At 34.2% G+C, this 20,255-nt stretch overlaps 1 protein-coding gene and 1 long non-coding RNA gene across 3 annotated transcripts; one reads left to right on the top strand and one right to left on the bottom strand.

Annotated features, from left to right (window-relative positions):
* The first annotated feature begins 2,797 nt into the window (after positions 1–2,797).
* On the top strand, positions 2,798–4,229 carry LOC122294802. Of its 2 annotated transcripts, none has more exons than XR_006237739.1 (3): positions 2,798–2,916; positions 2,995–3,069; positions 3,756–4,229. It is a non-coding gene; the product is annotated as an uncharacterized LOC122294802 (long non-coding RNA). The 2 variants fall into 2 exon arrangements; XR_006237740.1 differs by having other exon boundaries at positions 3,565–4,229.
* A 1,961-nt stretch (positions 4,230–6,190) lies between these two features.
* LOC122295190 (NEDD8-specific protease 1) lies at positions 6,191–8,982 on the bottom strand. Its single transcript, XM_043104300.1, has 2 exons — positions 8,818–8,982; positions 6,191–7,295 (listed from the first exon to the last, which is right to left on the bottom strand). The coding sequence occupies exon 2, from the start codon at positions 7,270–7,272 to the stop codon at positions 6,568–6,570; it is 705 nt and encodes a 234-aa protein (XP_042960234.1). The 5' UTR covers positions 7,273–7,295; positions 8,818–8,982; the 3' UTR covers positions 6,191–6,567.
* Between the last annotated feature and the right edge of the window lie 11,273 nt (positions 8,983–20,255).

Here is a 20,255-nt window from a genome sequence, read left to right as displayed (position 1 = left end):
AAGACCTAGAAGAATCTAAAGGTCATAATTTTGATAAGGTCCTCTTCCTGTTTCTCTTTTATATGCTTTGTCTTATTGTTGGTTTTACACAAATTCTTGAAAACAGTAGGGGTTTCATGGACGTGGAAACTGAAAAAAGCCTAAAAAAATGATAATGAAAAATGGGTGGTAAACATATAAATATATATAATATATCTATATTCATTATAATTAAAAAAAACTTACAAACTGTTTGTCTTATTTCTCTTGTGATTGCAGGTGGACTAGAAGCAACTATGCATTTCTGAATGAGCCACCAGTTTCTGAGGCTGCTTCCAATAGTTACACTTCACAGTTTAGGTACAAGGACAAGCTTGAGCATTGTTTCTGCTAGTTAGCTAATGGTGTCCTGCATAGACTGATAGACTTGTTTTTGATTGAATTCTGTTTGGGAATCGTTGTCTACTAGTTATTGAATGTGAGTTCTTTTTGAATGTGAGTTCTTTTGGTAGTATAACTGTATAAGGCTTTGTTGCTTTTTTTTTTTTTTTTTTTTGAATCTTTGTCTTTGCCTTTGTTACTAGTTCCTTATCTTTTATTTCCTTGGATATATTAAACCATGAGCTTCGCAGATTTTACACACTGAAAACACCTAGTATGGTATAGGAGAGATCGAAAAGTTTATGAGAAGGAGGTCATGCTACCACTTATGTTGCTTTAATTCATAAATAATCTACTAATAATCATACCAAAAAGATCTGAAATTTTAACTAACATTCATTCTTGGTGATGTTATGCAAGTTATATAAGATCTGAAGATTTAAATGAAAACCATTTTGCATTTTGCATTTTCTTCATGTTTAGAGGATGATCATACACAACTTTTTTTTTCCAGCACTAATAGCATTATGAATGTTTTTACACACACACACACACACTCTCTCTCTCTCCCTCTCTCTCTCTCTCTCACACACACACACACTAGGAAGAAAAAATATAAGTGTAGGGTCATGGTGGTCCAAGGTCTGCATGCATCCATTCAATTAATACAAGATGGAATAAAGAGGTATGAGAATGTTTCCCACATATGAGTTAGAGGCAATACATCTTCACCAGATTGTGCATACCATCTATTGTGTGAACATTCATTATAAACATGTACTGTGGCTATTGTGGAACATCTTTAATCTCTGTTGTCTTTATGAATTTTTCTCCCAAATTTTTGCTAGAGCATGCCTTAATTAATCAGAAGCTGTTATGTAGAAAGTCCTAGCTGACTCCGTACATGTTAGTGAATTGACTCTGTGTTAGTATTGGATAGTCTAATACAAAGAGTAATAGATACAACACTAAAATTTTGTGTGAGTCCTAATCTGATATGATACCATTTGCCATTGTATGTGTCATGTGTCACTCTACCTAGTATAGTACTCCTGGATATGATTCCATTTGCCATTTTATCATATAGATTTGCTAAAAAAAAATGTGCAAGACATAGATATGGGTGCAAGTTAATAAACAAGAAAAATACCCTAAAATCTTATAGCATGAGTCTCTAGAATCTACAGAGAAAAGAAAACTTTTAAAGGGAGATGATATTAAAAATAAAAATAAAAAATTGGTAAGTCAAAGTAGCACATCTTTGATGCTTAATTCCCTCTATCGATTTTACAATTCCACTTGCTTGTTTCATTTGAGTTATTTGATTTGGTAGTGATATTAAAATGGCACTTCCGTCCCTGTAAGGGGTGGATGGTTGAGGTCATGGCTGTGGGTTTGATTTGTATTGTGTAACAGATTCATGCTTGGGGTACTTGAAGCACAAGGATTTATATTCATCAATTCCTCATATAAATTAGATCCCTTAAACGATCCAGTACGTCCAGCTACTTGAAAAAATCTGTTTCCATGTCATCTTTTATTTCAATGTACATTAGATCCCTTGAATGTACGTAGCGTTGCTCATTACTTTCTTAGTACTTGCACTGTAAACTTCCTCGATCTAATAACTTTTTCTATTCATAATCATGTACAGATGGAGCGGTCAATACTTACTAATACCATATTATCATGCAGCATGGTCGTGTTTCTTATCATTCAAATTAATTAATAAGTTCATATTAATGGTTTTGCAGCAACTTAGGAAAAAAGCTTTTAAGTATGCTAAGTTAACAGAAGACCAAAGAGTACGAAAAAATAGAAGACCAAGCCTTGAAGCTTATTAATATTGTGTATTGGAGTTTGATTAAATTAATGTATGTGTTTTGTAATGATCTTAGCAAATTAGTTCAAACAATGTAATATGTAGTGGATTGTTTCGTGCATCTTGCATGCATTTTACATGATGAATATTGTTTTGTTTTTGTTTTTTTTTTTTACATGCATTTAGTTGTTTATATTTTTAGTGTTCTACATTTTGCTATTTTTTACTTAAATTTGCCTCATTTACTTTCACAAAACTTTTTATCTCATCTCATATCATCTAATCATTACAATTTTTCAAAATTTCTATATAAAATAAAATAAATAATTCAACTTTTTCAAATCCTAATACAAAAATAATATTAAAAAAATATATTATAATAATATCTTATTCAACTTTTAACTTTAATCTCAACTCATCTAATTTTATCTCATCTCATTTCTGAAAACAAACTAGGCCTTTAGTTTTCCATTTTGATATATTTTATGCTTTTAGATTAAAAAAAATGCTTCTCAATAATATTTTTTCTTAAAAAAAAAAACATACAAGCTTTTGAAAAAAAAAAAAAAAAAAAAGATTTCCTAGTTTTAAAAATCCAAATTCATCGGAGTTCCGGCCCGGATCTATAACCGGGTTAACCCAGGTCGGGTTCTGGATAAGCCTGGAACCCGGGCCAGAACCTGGTTGCACAGTCCCATAATAAAGAGCTGAAAAGGGTTCTTAGTCATTCGCAGGTGAGGGAGATTTTACATTTCTGCTTCATTTTTATGCTTTTGCGCCTGTGATCTAATCGGAATTGGGTCATATTTCAGGCAAGTTCAGTGCGAGGGCACATTAACTAGGTTGGGATTGGTCAGGAAGCAGTTAACACTGCTGGAGCTGCAAAGGTACACCTAGACTTAATAATGGAGCAGCTGCATGGTTTGCTATTCTTCCCTTTTTTTACTGGTTCTGATGATACATAAATATGGGTATACTTGAGAAACTCTGATTTTGTTGTGGGATATTGACTTTCATGACTCAGGGATCAGAGAGCCTTGGGTGTTGTTTATTTTCTTGACTTAGAATATTGGATACTTAAATATTTAAACCAAAATTTCAAATATGAATGGCTTTTTTTACTGATGTTGCTGACTTGAATTTGCTGAAACTGCATGGCATATTGCATCATACAAACTAAAAGTTCTACAGCTGTAATAATCTATGGATTGAATATACTTGCTCAAAACATTTAGGTTGTATCCTAGCTAGCCTTGTGGGTGTTTTGATAATTTTATTGGAATTTGGCAGCTTGGATTGCTCATATGCCTTTTCTTCCCCTTCTTTTACTTTTTTAAAGGATATTGATTGTGACAATGTTACTCGATTTCTAATGCTTCAAGGGAACGCATAATTCCAGACATAATAGATTGGCAATTCAAGGTCAACCCTTACAAGATGCGAATAAATTACAGGCAGTAGAATTACCATTTCATTTTTGTTTGCTTTTAGAACTGCTCTTAGTTGGTCATCCATGCCAACAGATCTGTTTTCAAACTGAGTTTAATTACTGATTGTGGTATATATTTCTCAGACAAGTAGAGTTTTCTCACTAGAGGAGGGTCCTGGAGTTCTTTTCAAGGCACTTGCTGTTTTTGCTCTGCATCAAATCAACCTTACAATGGCATTTCCTCTCATCCTCAGTCCTCTAATTCCGTTCTTTTCTCTTTTTCACCAGATTGAAAGCAGCTGTTGGGAGCATCAGGTGATAACAGCAATGACACTATTTTAATTCTTTTTCTTTACTCTCTTGCAGAGCATGTTCTGTTTATACTTGCAAAATGCAATTCTTCCTCTTCCACAACCATAACTTGTTTCAGTTTTCAGAAATCTACTCATTAAGAGTGTATCGATTGAAAACAATCACTTCTTATTTGCCACACACTGTATCTTTAAATCATATTGCAAGTGCATGGTACTATTAAATTTCAAAAGAACAGTTGAGCCTGTAAATGAACCAGGTCTCATCATGCATAGAGCTTTTGTGTAGTTTCTAAACACTTGTACGTATCAGATAAAGAATGACTTGGGATTTGATTTGAAGAATGAATAGCTTTGTGAGAATTGAAGGCTTATGAAGTGAAACTAGGAGTAGAAACTGGCCACTGGCCGAGATTGATGGCTAGAAGGAGATCCTACTTCAAGTAAGAAAATTGGCGGACATCTACTGTCGCCGTGCACGATCAAATCACACAATTAGTTTATGAACTCGATCCAAATCTTCTTTCTTAAAGTAATTCAGTGCTATTAATGTGAATCTGATATCCCATGTCAATTTATGTTTGAATCACACTCTTTCCCTATAAAAGCTCTTAGTTCAGTTTGGTTGGTGATTACGTCCAAAGAATAATATAATAATTATAACACAATTTTGGGTTGTCAATTTCATAAAGAGACAAATTAAAAAAATAATTAACAGAATGAACAAAGAACTAAAAAAAGTATTAAATGATTGATGGAGAATAAAAATTAATTTTAAAAGCAAATTAAAGTGAAGAAAAGCGACTAACGGAAAAAATACTCAAATTTGACGAATAGTAAAGTATCAAGAATACCTTGCACAAATCTAGTATATTAATTATTCTTAATCCATTGAATAACTCAACTGGGAACTTAATTCCCAAAATTCTCAATCGGAAGCTATAAATTTATAAACCAAATGTAAATTTTTGAAAAATCATTCACTATTTTTAAAATACGTATATTATTATCATTATTGAGAAAATCCAATGATGATAATATACTCAAGGAATGATATTGCAACAAAGAATTAAATTAATATAAATAAATAATGGATTCAAACATTATCAAAGAACAAATCCATTCAATAGAAAAGCATGACTGAATCCATAAACAGAATAAATTTTATGATTATTCGAAGAAGAAAATATCAACAATAAATTGAGAATGATAAAACAAAAGAATTTTAGTAATTGAAAATCAAATACATAAATTAAAAATACAATTTTATGTGCAAGTTCATCTTCTACTTGAGAATTTAGTTACTCATAAATATAATGGACAATAAAAATCTCAAGAGAAAAATAAAGCAAACGGTGGCCATGAAAATTAATTTTGTTTCTTCATTCTTCGGTTCGTCCTCTCACCAAGGTGTGGTTAGTTCCTCCCCTCCAGTTTCGTACTAATGATATATTTATATAGGGTAAGAAATAAACTCTAATGTCTTTTTGATTCCCGTAAAAAAATCGTTTAAATTTTAAAACTCATCTTGGCAGCCACGTACGTGTTTCAGGAATTCAAATTTGGTAATTCATATTAGAGACAAATTTATAACCCTTTAAGATAGCTTTCCAACGTATCAAGAATCGAATCAATCCGATATGTAATTAGAAAGTTATGATTAAAATACTAAAATATGTTCAGACTGTCTCCTAACGAATTTTAGACTTGAACTTTTTACAGTTTCCTTTTGTGATTTTTTTCTTTTTCTTTTTTATTTTTTAATCCAAATTGCTCTAAAATCACATGAAAGTCCTCATTTGAATTTGACTGGACTTTGACTCACTCTTTTATCAACTCTAAAATTAAATATAAAAATCTAGTTATAAGTATTCCAAAAAGTAAATATAAACTAATTTAAAAAATACACATTAATTTCTATGATTTCTATTTATATTTTTAATATTTTAATCCAATAATAAAACATTTAGAGTTAACTTTCATATACTTATAAGTTGGCCTCCAAATCCAAAACCCAATGCCGCAGGTTCAAATCGTACAGTATTCTTTCGTTGAAAATTACAATGAAATAATTGAACAACAATCTAAATTTGACCATGGATGAGGGCTAGCCGACCTTTCAAATAGCAAGTTCCTGTGGCAATCTCCACAGACGCTACCAGAAGACCAGTCATTGCCCTAATCTACCAATAACTATGAAAGGAAGTTGCCCGAAAATCAAACATGAATTTTGTCAGAAGACGAGTTATTCCTCTTTAACTTGCAAAATTTAACAAAACATCATCATCTGTAATTTGAGTAACGTTCGACTTTAACAACATAGGCATACTAAAGCACATGGAAGAAAGAGAACCTCAAGTTAAACATGGCCATGTGGATAGTTGGGGGAATGGTGTTTCTTCATGTGAGCAACAAGTTTAAAGGTCTATCATCTATCTGAAGTTTGGAGTGACAAATGGCCTTACATGGGTCTCCTAAGCTTCACACCCCCTTTTATCTCTCTTCCTACTCCCTTTTCACCAGGAAAAAAAAAAACATCTAATGCAATCAGATATTGTACATTTTGTAGATAGCTTATGAGTATGAGTCATGGACAGCTGAATTATGGTCGAAGAAGATTTTCCCAAATGTTACTTTTCAAACCCTCATTTTGTAACGGCCAGACTACTTTGTGGCATTAAACCTCTGATTTCACTCAGGATCTCATCTCGCATCGTGGCAACACTTGATGGAGTGACTTGTTGCTTCACAGCAGAAAACCACAAGCCATCTCTGTCCTTGTCTTCCCCACTTTCTTGCCAGCTGCATATAGCTCTTGCAATGGCTGTCACATATAAGCCACAGTCATAACTGTTTACTTGCTGTGGTGAATCATTACATTCCAGATATCTAGCACCTGGTGCTGAATTGGAGGCCCCCATATATCCAACAACAGCATTAAATAGTTGCTTGGCATGCTGTTTATTGATCCCCCTAAAGCTATCATGATGAACAAATACATTAGATTTCTTCTCAAATGCAAGTAAGCTCCAATGAGACCCGCCTTCAGCTTTGCTTACATCGTCATTGTCATTTACAGGAAAAATTACCAGTTTCTTGTCAGGCAAATGAAGGGGCTGAAGAAAATCTTGGAGACTTTCAACAACCGGACAATTCATAATCCAGAAAGCAATCGAAGGAGGAACAAGTAAGATGTCCTTAGTAGGATAGCGTGAAGAAAGATAGCTGAGATAGAACTCGATAATGCGATCATTGAGGAAGTATGGGCCGCTAAGGATCTCCAGATCAGATTGTCTGAGTACAACATCATTGTAGCTCAGTATCTTTTCATCAACTCCAGATTTCCCCATTAAGTAGATATCAGCATGTACTCCTAGTCATGTATAGATTAGATCAACATTGAGATTGTGGGCACAGTGTAAGATAATAAGATAACCTTTTGGATAATCAAACTCATACCATTTTCCACAAGTCAAGAAATTACATTATAAATAACAGTCTTCGACAGAGCACTTGATTTTCATCAGCAATCATTTTCTATCAATTGTATGATAAAGGGTTATAAAGCTTCACTCACTCACAATACTACGTGGAATATGAGCTTCATGGTTTGAAGTACATAAAATAAATGTAAATGTAAATGATGGCGAGAACCAGATTGAACAAATCCGAAAATATCTCTTTAACTTGATATGCATCAAAAGGAAAGAAAATAATAATAATTGGAGGAAAGAATATGTAGGTCAACACCCAAAATACATGGCATTAAGTATTCAGCCCACTTCTACTCAAAGCTCAAATCCAATTGAACAATGAATTGCTTGCAGAGAACACCTCATTACCAAGAGAAATACTTATTTTTCATCAATGAAGAAAACATTATGAAGAAGACACTACTTATTGCACCCCTCTATCCCCTCCCTCCATGAAGAAGACACTATGAAATGAAGCATCATGAAATAACACAGGAGTTGAGGGGTCTAAATTAGATGGCCCACTGCTGATATTGAATTTAAATGAAGTATAATATTGTTTCTCCCACATAAGCATTTCTTAAAGGACTTCAACCTAATCCCCATCCAGTCCAGCCCATGAATGACTACCAATCAACTACGCTAGTCTAAGAGTCAATCCTCCCCCAAGGCCATAGAAAGGCCTCTGCGAAGTTTTTTCAAGACCCACCTGATTCCCAGAGCTAGATGTTCCCCTCCCAGCAGGAGTGTAGCTGGATTCAATTTCAAGCATCGAAGGAACAAAATGAGTGCATTATTTTTCTTGCGAATGAATGAGTTTATAACCCACTTGGTGCGATGTACAACCTAAATAGGATGTACAATGATATGATTAACCTCTCAAAACCTATTGACGGTGCCACAACCGACCAACCATTTGCTAAGAGGCCTCTCTCTCTCTCTCTGAATGGGAAGTAAAATGATACTATTAACCTCTCAAAAACTATTGACAGAGCCACAACCAACCAACCAACCTTGAGCTAAGACTATCCACCATGGGTGTGCGACTGCCGTGCCGCATCTGAAACACGGTTGATGCTGTACTCTTCTATTCAAGTAATTAAAATCAACCATCCATAGGTTTTATTACTTGTTTTTTATATTATCTATATCATTTACTGCATAATGATAAATCCATCATTCAGGACATCACCTATAAAACCAAGAGCAAATAGCTTGCGCTTGATAGTTGATACTACTTTATTTAGATAAACATATATTGTGCCAAGTTTTCCCAGCAAACAAACCAGATTAAAACCTAACCCACCAATAAAAAATTAAAAATAAAAAGGATGAAGAACAAGCCTAACCTATGCATCATTAATTGGAATGATTAAATCTCAAAGAAACCATACAATAATTCAAGAAAAAATAGAGACTTACAGAGCGATCAGAGTGATGTTAGAGAGAGGTGAGTGCTAGAGAGAGACTAAACTATTGCCCCGTGCCGTGCCGTGCCGTGCCGTTGAGAGGACAATTCAGGAAACCGCTGAGTATTGAGAATTTGAGATTTGCCAGTCTTTTGCTTACGGTTCAATATGCATTGAAGTTTAGGGAACTTTTTTTAAGCAGTTCATTTTAATTTTTAATATAATACAATAATAAATTTGGCTATTCAAACAATTTACTTTAACAAAATAACTTCTTTTAATAAAAATGTATATTTCAATACGAAGAATTTTGAGATTTTTACGAATTTTCTTGAGACTGGATTTTACGAAAAGGGAGAAAAACACTTGATGTATATTTGTTTGGGAGATTTGCAAAGGCTAGTCGCTAGTGTTAAAAATATATATATATATATATATTATTTTTTTTATTGCTTATGGCCATGCTTGGATAGTGAAAATGTTTTATCTTATTTTATCATTATAATTTTCTTAAATTTATATACAAAATATATAATAAACGATTTAATTTTTTTAATCTTAAAATAATAATAATATTAAAAAATAATATTTTATTCAACTTTTAACTTTTATTTAAAATTATTTTACCTTACTAGCCAAATCATACCTAAACGATGTTCACTCAAGAGACACATTGTCTGAGTGCACTCAACACACTTACACCCTTATATACTTTGGATTTTATTTTATTTTTTGGTAAAGCATGTAAAGTCTTTTACTTCGTTTAGAAAAGTACTTTAGCTACCAAACAAAAAAATTCAGAAAAATATATTTAAATTGACAGATTTTGATGGAAAATATCAGATAGTAAAGTTACTTTTATTATAAAGTAGATCTAGAGTATCATATGAAACTACGTCAAATTGTAAATTTACTTTTATGAAATCTTTTTTGTGGTCGTAGTACTTCTCATTCATTAGTCTTGTTGTTTATGCTTTCCTAGACTCAAAGTTTTGAATTCCGTTCCAATTGAAATATTAGAACGAAATATTCCAAAATCGATATGTTTCAATGTACCATTTTAAGATAATTGTTATATGGATAAATAATTATATATACACACACACACACATATATATATATATATATATATATATATATAACACTGAACAAGGAAAATATATTGAGTCTAGGATTCCAGCTCAAGCTTCTCAATATGGTCACTTCTATCAATCAACCATTAAAATAAAGAGTGCCTTAAAACCAAACTTATCCTCAAGTGCATTCTATATTGAGAATGACAGAAATCTTATCCATGTCATCTTTGATAGAAGAGAAAAAAGCTTGTTACAAGGCTCATGGAATGAGATCAGAGAAGGCTAAAGGGGGGGTGCTTGGGTTTCTGAAAAAGGTAGATCGAAGATGAAAGAGATAGATGAAGGAAAATGTGAAGGGAAGCTAGAGTTCAAATATTCTTATCAATTGGAAAACGATGTAACTTTACACAGTAGTTAAACGATGTAGTTTTGATAGTGTAAAATGCATAGTTTTATCCCTTAAATGGTGTAGTTTACTTTATGTTGCAAAAAATTAGGAGTAAGGGGTAATTTGTAATTTCACTTCTGGATTGTTAGATCCCAGGCTACGGTTGGGGTTTTGGGCATTCTAGAATCTATAAATTGTTATCTTTCTTTGGAGGATTTGGGTGGCCTTGAACTCACCCATGTGTATGATATCCATTGTTTTCAATCCCTTCTTCTCTACATTCATACCTATTGATCATTATCTTATTATAGATTGTTGAGTGCAAAATTATAGTAACCCTTTAAGAACCTTTACAAGTAGTATCACAAAGCCTACGTTCCTTTCATTATCAGCTCACCCATGGCAGATAATACCGAATCTAAACAATAGCATGAATCCACACAAAAGCAATTAGCAAAACAACAACAAAGCATCACAAATCTTCAACAACGTATGGTGATGTGAACCCGTAGGAATGGAATCCCTTGAACTCACAATCAATTTGAAAACTCACCTAAGAAAGCCAAAATCAAATCAATAGAAGAACCTAGTCCACCTTGGTGCCCGTGATATTGCAGAGATGAATGATATGATGCAAACTATTTTTGAAACCAAAAATCTAATGATCCATAGGGAGCTCAATGGAGAACAAGAGTAGGAAGCCCAGAACCTAAGGAGAATTTGCACAAAAGGGGTCAAGTTAGACTTCCCTCACTTTGAAGGCAGCAACCCAGCATAATGGGTTCTTAAGGCAACTCAATACGTTAACTTTTATCAAACACATGGAGCTTATCGTCTATTAATGGCATCCTATCACATGATGGAAGAGGCACTTATCTGGTATCAAGATGCATGGAGCAGTTGTCAGTTCATGGATTGGGAGACCTTTACACAAGCCCTCTAGATTTGGTTTGGTCCCATGACCTACGATGATCCAATGGAAATGTTGACAAGGTTGAAACAGTCCTCCTCAGTGGTAGCATACAAGGCATAGTTCGTATCCCTTTCCAACAGATTGACAGGATTATCCAATGGTCACAAGCACAACTACTTTCTTAGTGGGTTGAAAGATGAGATCCACTTGCCAATCAAAATGTTTAATCCAGTAAGTTTGAACACCACTTTTGGTTTGGCTAAAATACAAGAAGAATATTTAGCTAGCATTTGACGACATCCTAAACAAGTGGGGGAAAGAAGTAGCTTACCTACATCCGCCAACTTGAGTCATGAAAACCATGAGGGGGTTAATAGGTGGGTTAAACCCATAGACCTGCAAGGCATATAACTTGCCATCATACAGATGAAAAACGAAGGAGAGGCCTCTGTTATCACTACGAGAAATGGTACCCAGGTCACATTTGCAAATTCCCAAAAATTTACCTGTTGCATGGTTGTGAAGAGGCAAGGGATGAAGTGATGTTAGAAACCATGGAGGAACCAAAAAAAAAAAAGAGGAAGGGCTGATTGTTGAACCCGTGGAGGGAAATCTTGAGATATCCCTCAATGCAATGGTGGGGACTCCTAATACTGGCACTATGAGGTTGGTGGGGCAAATTGATGGTGAGGCATTGGTTATTTTGGTGGATTTGAGAAGCACACATAGCTTTCTTGATCCATCAGTGGCTCACAAAACAAAACTAAAGGTCAATCAATCAGCTAAGTTAGTAGTGCGTGTGGCCAATGGAGATGTGGTAAAGAGTGAAGGGTACTGTGAGGCCATACCTATCAAAATTCAAGGTAATCTATTCTCTTCTCCTCGTTACATTCTTAAGCTGGGTGGTTGTGACCAGGTGTTGAGACTTAACTGGCTAGCAACACTAGGTCCTATTGTTTGGAACTTCTCAAGGTTGTGCATGGATTTTGGGAAATGAGGACAACAATAGGGCTATGTTTGCCTCCTTAGCTAAAGGGAATGGCATGCTCTTGCAAATAGGCCAGCAAGAAAATGAGCCACAAGGGAATTTGAATAGTTCAGATATTGAGGGGTTGCTAAGTGAGCTTAGGGTGATATTTAAAGAACCCCAAGGTTTACTTCCCCTGAGAAACCAAGACCATAAAATAGCATTAAATGAGAGTACACAGCCCATTTCCACTAGACCTTATAGATATCTCTACTACAAATAATAGAAATTGAGAAGATAGTAGCAGAATTATTAAAAAACAGGGTAAGGAGGCCTAGTTCTAGCCCCTTTTCATCTTCAGTGTTGTTAGTGCATAAGGCAGATGGGGGTTGAGATTATATGTTGATTATCGAGCGCTAAACTAGGAAATAGTAAAAGACAAGTTTCCTATTCTAGTGATCGATGAGTTTCTGGATGAGTTGGAAGGTGTTGTGGTGTTTTCAAAGTTGGATCTAAGGTCGGGCTACCATCAAATCAGAATGTTGCCTGAGGACATAGCCAAAATAGTGTTTAGAACTCATGAGAGACACTATGAGTTCTTAGTGATGCCATTTAGGCTCACTAACGCCTCTTCTACATTTCAGGGGCTAATGAATAATGTTTTTAGACCATTGCTGAGAAGGTTTGTTCTAGTGTTTTTTTACAACATATTAGTCTATAGTAAGAGCTGGGAGGAGCACTTAAACGACCTGAGGCAGGTGTTACAGCTACTACAGGATCACAAACTATATGCAAAATGCTCTAAGTGCAGATTTAGGGTAAAAAAATTTGATTAATTGGGTCACATAATTTCAGATCAAGGGGTCAAAGTCGATCTCTCAAAGATGAGTTCTATGCTGGGTTGGCGGGTTAATGGGGTACTATCATAAATTCATCAAGAATTATGGATTGTTAGCAGCCCCACTCATTGGCCTTCTAAGGAAGAATGCTTTTTCTTGATCACAGGCAGCAAACCAGGCTTTCATTACATTGAAAAAAGCTGTCACCCAACCCCTTGTCCTCAAACTTCTTGATTTTTCACAACCATTCACAGTGAAGTGTATGCCAGTGGGAAGGGCATTGGGGCTGCCCTAATGCAATCATGGCAGTTAATAGCTTTTTTTGAGTAAGATGTTGAAAGGAAGGGCCCTCCTCCTCTCTACTTACGAGAAGAAACTGCTAGTTATGGTTACTGCAGTTCAAAAATGGTGCCCTTATCTCTTGGGGCAGTTCTTCATCATCAAGACATATTAGCCCTCTATCCCTTAACTTCAACTCTGCCTGTCACCCCCAAAGTGATGGATAGATTGAGGTGTTGAACAGGTATTGGAGGGATATTTGAGGTGCTATGTAGGCCATAAACCTACAAGATAGAGCCAATGGCTGCTTCTAGCAGAGTGGTGGTACAATAGTACCTACCACAGGATGATAGAACTCTTATCAATGTCATCTTTGCCAAAAGAGCAAAAAGCATGTTACAAGGCTCATGGAAGGAGATCAGAGAAGGCTAAAAGGGGGAACTTAAGGTTCTGAAGAAGGTGGATTGAAGATGAAAGAGAGAGATGAAAGAAAATGTGAAGGAAAGCTAGGGTTTGGGGAGTGTTATAAATTGGGAAACGACGTAGCTTTACTCAGTAGTTGAACAGTGTAGTTTCGGTAGTGTAAAACACATAGTTTTATCCTTTAAACGATGTAGTTTACTTTATGTTGCAAAAAGTTAAGAGTAAGGGGCAATTTGAAATATCACTTTTGGGTTGTTAAATCCCACGCTAGGGGTAAGGTTTGGTTTTGGGCATTCTAGAATCAATGAACAGTTATATTTCTTTGGAGGAATTGGGTGGCCTCAAACTCACTCATGCGCATGAATTCCATTTGCAATCCCTTCTTCTCTACATTCATCCCTACCGATCATTATCTTATTATAGGATTATTGAGTGCGAAATTATAGTAATCTTTTGAGAACCTTTACAAAGCAGCCAAACCAATCAGAGACATAATATAACCCATCAGATAGAGCAACACAATGAACTTAAGAAAAATAAAAACAAAAACAAAAAGAATAGTCTCCAAAGGACTCGCTTCTCTAATTGTCAGCATAATCAAATGAACCCATGAAATGGGAATTTGTAGTAGTTTTCAACCTCAAAAAAGAAGGCAAGGTTGAACATAAAAAAATATGTATTCCATTCTTTGTTATCTAATTTGGGACTATTGATACAAGAATAGAAATTAAATTATAGAAACATCTAAAGCTTCATTTAAGTAACATGGAAGAGCAATCGAAGAGAATAGAGGAAAACGTATATTGATTTATTTGTCATACACAAGATTCAGCAAGAGACAAAGAGAGAGACAATACATACCCTTCTCCCTTCTTTTCCTCTCTTTATTTCTCTTCCTTGATCCTTTATTCAATATCCGTAGGTAGAAACGAAAAAGTTTCCAAAGATGGTTACGGTTTCATCTAGCATCATATTCTGCAAACACCCATTCCGGGTTCAATATTCATTGTTTGAGATTATAGGGTTTACGCACGGAAGGTGAAAAGGGTGATGGGAGAAAAATGACCGCAAAATTACAAGGGCTTGTTCAGATTTACAAAACATCTCAATTCATCTCATCTAATTATTATATTGTTTTTGAAATTTCTAAATAAAATACAATAATCAATTTAATTTTTCAAATTCTAAAATAAAAATATTATTAAAAATATTATTCTAATAATATTTTATCTCATTTTCAACTTTCATCTCATCTCAATTCACTATTCAAACTTCTCCTAAGTGTACCCTCATTATTCGAAATATTTATGAAAATATCATTAATGCCTATTTCGAACCAAAACTCTAATTCAAATATTGAAATTTGACTAGAATGAACCAAAAGAGGATAAAATGGCCTAAATTTTGATCGGAATGAAACGTACCACTTAGTTTTGTGTCAGTTAGTGTTCTAGCACAAACAATTTCCACTATTCTAACTGAAATGGAACAAAAAACAAAACCTTACCAAGACTACCTATTCCTTGAGTCAACTTAGATCATAACTTAACATTGCATTTGAATGAAGCGAGCTCAAGCCAATTTTAATTATGGATCTTATAGTCATGTGCAATTCTGTAAGGGAAATACTCTAATCATAAAGGGATTATACAAAACCAATTTCACAAATTGATGTGGTTCTTTAGATTGTAAAGTTACTTTTATTATAAAGTAGATCTAAAAGATTAGATAAAGCTATATCAGTTTATGAGATTATTTTGTGTAATTCTTTTGTAAATATAACAGTACTCATTCCATAATACCATCTACGTGACAAGTATGTTAGTGATGTGATTGGAGGTTCTAACTTAAGTTTCTTTTTTTTTTTCCTTTTTTCAAAAAAGAAAAGTTAATTTTTCCAAAAGGTGTTGCTACTCAAATTGAGAATTTTTATCGATGATGTGTACCAACAACTGCAAATGTACTTTTTTTTTCTTTCAATCATTTTTATATATTTTAAAACATTTTTAACAAATAAAAAAATATCAATTCATTAATAATTACTTTCTTAAATATTAAGTAAAAATTAAATAAAAAATTCAATCGATCACTTTTATCGTTCAACTATGCAAAAATTCTAGATACTCCCTAGGAGTGGGGTCCCGCACATATTGATGTGATTTTATACATTTATTATAATGTTAAATCTCATAGAAAAAGGTGACCATAACAAGTAAGAGGATTGTGTAAATTAAATTAATTTGTGCAATTGTAAACATGTAATTTAAAGACCAGAGGCTGAGGTTGTTGGGTTTCAACCATTTTGACCTCTATAGTCAATGTAATTGCATTTATCTATGAGAATATAATTGTTAAGTTACATATCTACTGTAATCAATTACATTGGGCATATTTAGGACGAGTAATGCTATTATACTTGTTAATGCCTTAATTTGCACAACAAATCGGAAGGAAATAAAGAATCATTCTCGGCCCACGATGATGATACGGTGTTCTTCATGTTCATCCATGAAATACATAGTAAACAAGTAAATAAAAATAAATAAAGAGAGACACAAAGATTTCCATGGTTTAGCATAATACATATGTCCATGGGTTATTTGGGGGGGAAATCCACTATGATGGGTAATTTTACAATCTCTCATTGCTTCACATATCTTACAATATAATGGTAAAATCTAGTGGAGTCGTTGTGTAGTTGAATTTATATGTAGGGAGTTTGTGTGGAGAGCACTATAGAGTTTGTCAGATTTGTGGGGATCTCCTCTTTATATAGAGATTTATTTCTTTGAAGTGATTGAATCCAACTTGCCTTGTTAAATCTTTTTCTTTTTAAGAGTCTGAGTCTCTTTCATTTTAGAAGTCTGAGTGTCTTTTCTTTTTGGAGTATGAGTCAACTTGTTTTATCTCTTCTTTGTTTTATTTCTTAGCTTGATTTTCGATCTTATCTGTTTTCATTAGAATAGACTACTTGGTATCGCAAGCTTCCAGGGCCTTCATCAATGTCAAAGCATGGCTGCCTGTGAGCATCACCTGTGTATCACCAACCTTCACCACACTCTAGTAGAACGGCTTAGGTTTACAAATCTCAAACTTATAATTTGTATTATACTAACCTATTTGGTTTTTGGTGAAAACCTCTCAGGGCAGTTGAACTCAACCTCTCGCTAAAACAGTGCTATTAAGCATCCTCCCAAACACCAATGAAGAGTCCAAAAAACTCACGGTGCCTACAAAAAAGGGTGTGGATGACAATACAAGCACAATATCTTCTCCACCAAACACCGAGTGTTTACGCTCGTGCCATAACTAACGCCAGTAGGTTACCTTTAGGAACGAGCCACCGAGCTCCACAACGCCTCGTGCAAGTTTTCTTCGAGAAGGAGTCGATGGGCTCAGCAACTACCTAATGTGGATTCAGGGAGTTGATGGGTTTCCTGACCACTAAGCACAGGTTACTACAAACAAACTTCAACGTGAACTCCAAAATAGGGACATCAAACGACGATTTACACCAAGAGGTAGAAAATCCACTACTACCAAAGATAACAAAATTGATCACAAAAATAAACACAAAAAACCAATTATAGAAATATGCACTCTTTGCCGACAATAAACAATCTCTCAAGCACATATCCACACAAATAAACAAACTCAAAATAGAGCTCCATGCTCACCTAATGCGGTCGAGTACACCTCTTGCCAAAGCAGAGCTCCACGCTCACACCTCATGCGGTCAAGTACAACTCCTGCCAAAGCAGAGCTTCATGCTCACTTAATGCGATCAAGTACATCTCCCGCCAAAGCTGAGCCCCGTGCTCACAACTAATGTGGTCGAGTACATCTCCCACCTATCTCTCCAAGTTGAGCTCTTCACCGCTTAGCATAAAACAAATAGAAAATCAAAGACAAAAAAGGAAATCAATGACCAATTTTCAAAATTTATTTTGTAGATTATTGACTTAAAGATTCTCAAGGCCTTCTTGTCCAGCAAATCACCCTCAAGATCACAGGTATCTGTATGGGTTAAATCAACAGTCTATAATTTAGTCTCGAGATAAGGCCAAATATCAAACTAAGAGATAAAGCCAATAGCAAATAAGACAAGAGACTTAGAGTCCTAAAAGGAAAGAAACTTATGCTCCTAAAAGGAAAATGCTTCACAAGGCAAGTTTGACACAATCACTCTAAAGAAATAGACTTTTATATTAAGAGGAGATCCCCACAAATCTGATAGACTCTACAGGGCTCTCCACACAGACTCCCTACGCACAAATTCAACTACACAAAGCAACTCCACCAAATTTCTCCATAGTATTGTGAGGTATGTGAGGTTATGAAAGATTGTAAAATCATCCATTATAGTGGATTTCACCCCCAAATAACCCGTGGACATATGCATTATGCCGAATCACGTAAATCTTGGTCTCTCTTTATTTATTTTTATTTGTTTGTTTATTATTTATTTTATGGATGAACGCAAAGAATACCGTATGGAAACCTGAATCATCATTGTCGGCCGAAAATGATTATTTCGTACTTTCCAATCTGTTGTGCAAATTAAGGCATTAACAATACTCCCTAATTTATACCACTTATTTTACTTCTTTGACGTAACACCATAATATAATGATATGTGACTTATTAAATAAATAAATATATATTCAAAATAAAATGACTCACCTCAATAACCACAAGTGGCCAAGACCATCCTTGGGACTGGCGAACCATCCATGCAGTAAAGTGTTGGTGTGATCATATGCAGATGATTACATTTTATTCATATACAAGAAGGGAGTGGCTGACCGCCGATCTTGGTGTATATACAAGTTTTACACCAACCAATCAAGAGTTGCCACATAAGGGTTGCTTTAAAAGTGAAATAAATCTGGATGTAGGCTTTTTACAGCTTTTCACCTACCTCGGGACTGATACCTCTCTCTCAGACTTTTCTCTTTATACCCATTTGCCTCTCTCTCTCTCTCTCTCTCTCTCTCTCTCTCTCTCTCTCTCTCTCTCTCCTTCAGATAAACTGGACCTCAGCCTTCCCCTCTTTGGCACTATCACATTTTGTCGCTCTCCTTAGGCCAAAGGGAAGTATTTTGACGTGCTCACAAGGTTTTTTTTTTTTTTTTTTTTTTTTTTTTTTTTTTTTTTTTTTTTCCTTTAAGCTTCTTCTAGCAATTGCGTGCAATTAAAGTACAAGAAACTTAGCAAGTTTATAACTCTGCCATATTGCAATAAAAGTACAAGAAGCAGACGCAGCAAAGAAACATATCACCAAACAAATATCACCAACAAGAGCTGCGAAACAGACACCACGAGATGGACTTTTCTTCTAGACCTCACAACCAATATAGAAAACAGAGTATGAGATTGAGGATTCAGATGCAAAATCAACAAAAGATAACCAACAATTCTTTGGTTTGTACAAATTCCTTCTTCTTTGGTCTGTACCTGCGTCTATCAAATCACAACCCAAACTACCCAATCGACATAACAAACATAACATCCCAAATCGATGAAATTGACAGAGTGCAAGAGAAGTCTGTACTAGATACTTCGCGAGAGAAGTTTACTGCTACTACTTTTGAACGAGATCTGTTTTAGTAGATAAAGAGAGTGCGAGAGAGGGAGAGAGACAAGACTAAAACGTCTTAAAGGAAGCCTCTTTTGTAGAATGAGAAAAAATACTCTTAGTGTGCATCTATGATATTTTAAGTGAGTCTTCTATGTGTCTATTATTTATTGGCTGGTATAATTCTTAAATTTGCACTGGTTTCGACTTGAAGCTTTTCTCATACAAGAAACTGATGTATTGATATATAATTGGAGGGTGTAAACAACCGTTTTACAACATTTTAATTATGAACATGATCTATAGTATGTTATCACCGAATTACCTTTCATGTTCATTAACAGCTTATTTATTTTTCTAATAAGTTCGAGTATATTCTCAAGCTAATTATAATTTCAACAAACGAATCTTTGTTTTTTGTATATATTTTTATATGACTTATATATAATACATGTGATTATATTATTCAAACAAAGCATTTAAATTAAGAGCGATGGACAATGTTTGTATTAAATTAAGAGCAAGTCACAATGTTTTAATTTATATTATTATTTTTGTTTTGAAACATGAATAAACATGGTATGATACCAATTGCTAAAATCTAGATTAAAATATCTCATAATTTTATACGAATTCAATGATTTAGGGGGAAGAAATACACACATGAATGCCTTGATTAGTATATGAGTATTTTTCAAAATTCTTCAACATTTCCTAACTTTTCTCATAACTTCATCTTCAAATATATATAAAAATAAATGTTTGGTTATGAAAAGTTTTCATAGTGTTTGAAATTTTTTATGAGTTATTCTATTATCAAGTCAGTGTATAGAGTACATATTCACATCACTTAAATGATAATATTTAAATTATAAGATTTATATTCTAAAACTAATATTTCAAATCAAATTATATTATATAAATATTTTACAAAATGTGTTCCATATACCGACTGAGGAATATAATTTTTTATTATTTATTGTATTTT

The sequence above is a fragment of the Carya illinoinensis genome, chromosome 14 (genome assembly GCF_018687715.1).
Source record: "Carya illinoinensis cultivar Pawnee chromosome 14, C.illinoinensisPawnee_v1, whole genome shotgun sequence".
NCBI classification, from domain to species: domain Eukaryota; kingdom Viridiplantae; phylum Streptophyta; class Magnoliopsida; order Fagales; family Juglandaceae; genus Carya; species Carya illinoinensis.
The sequence above is the reverse complement of the archived record's forward strand: the minus strand, read 5'-3'. Positions and strand labels throughout refer to the sequence as shown.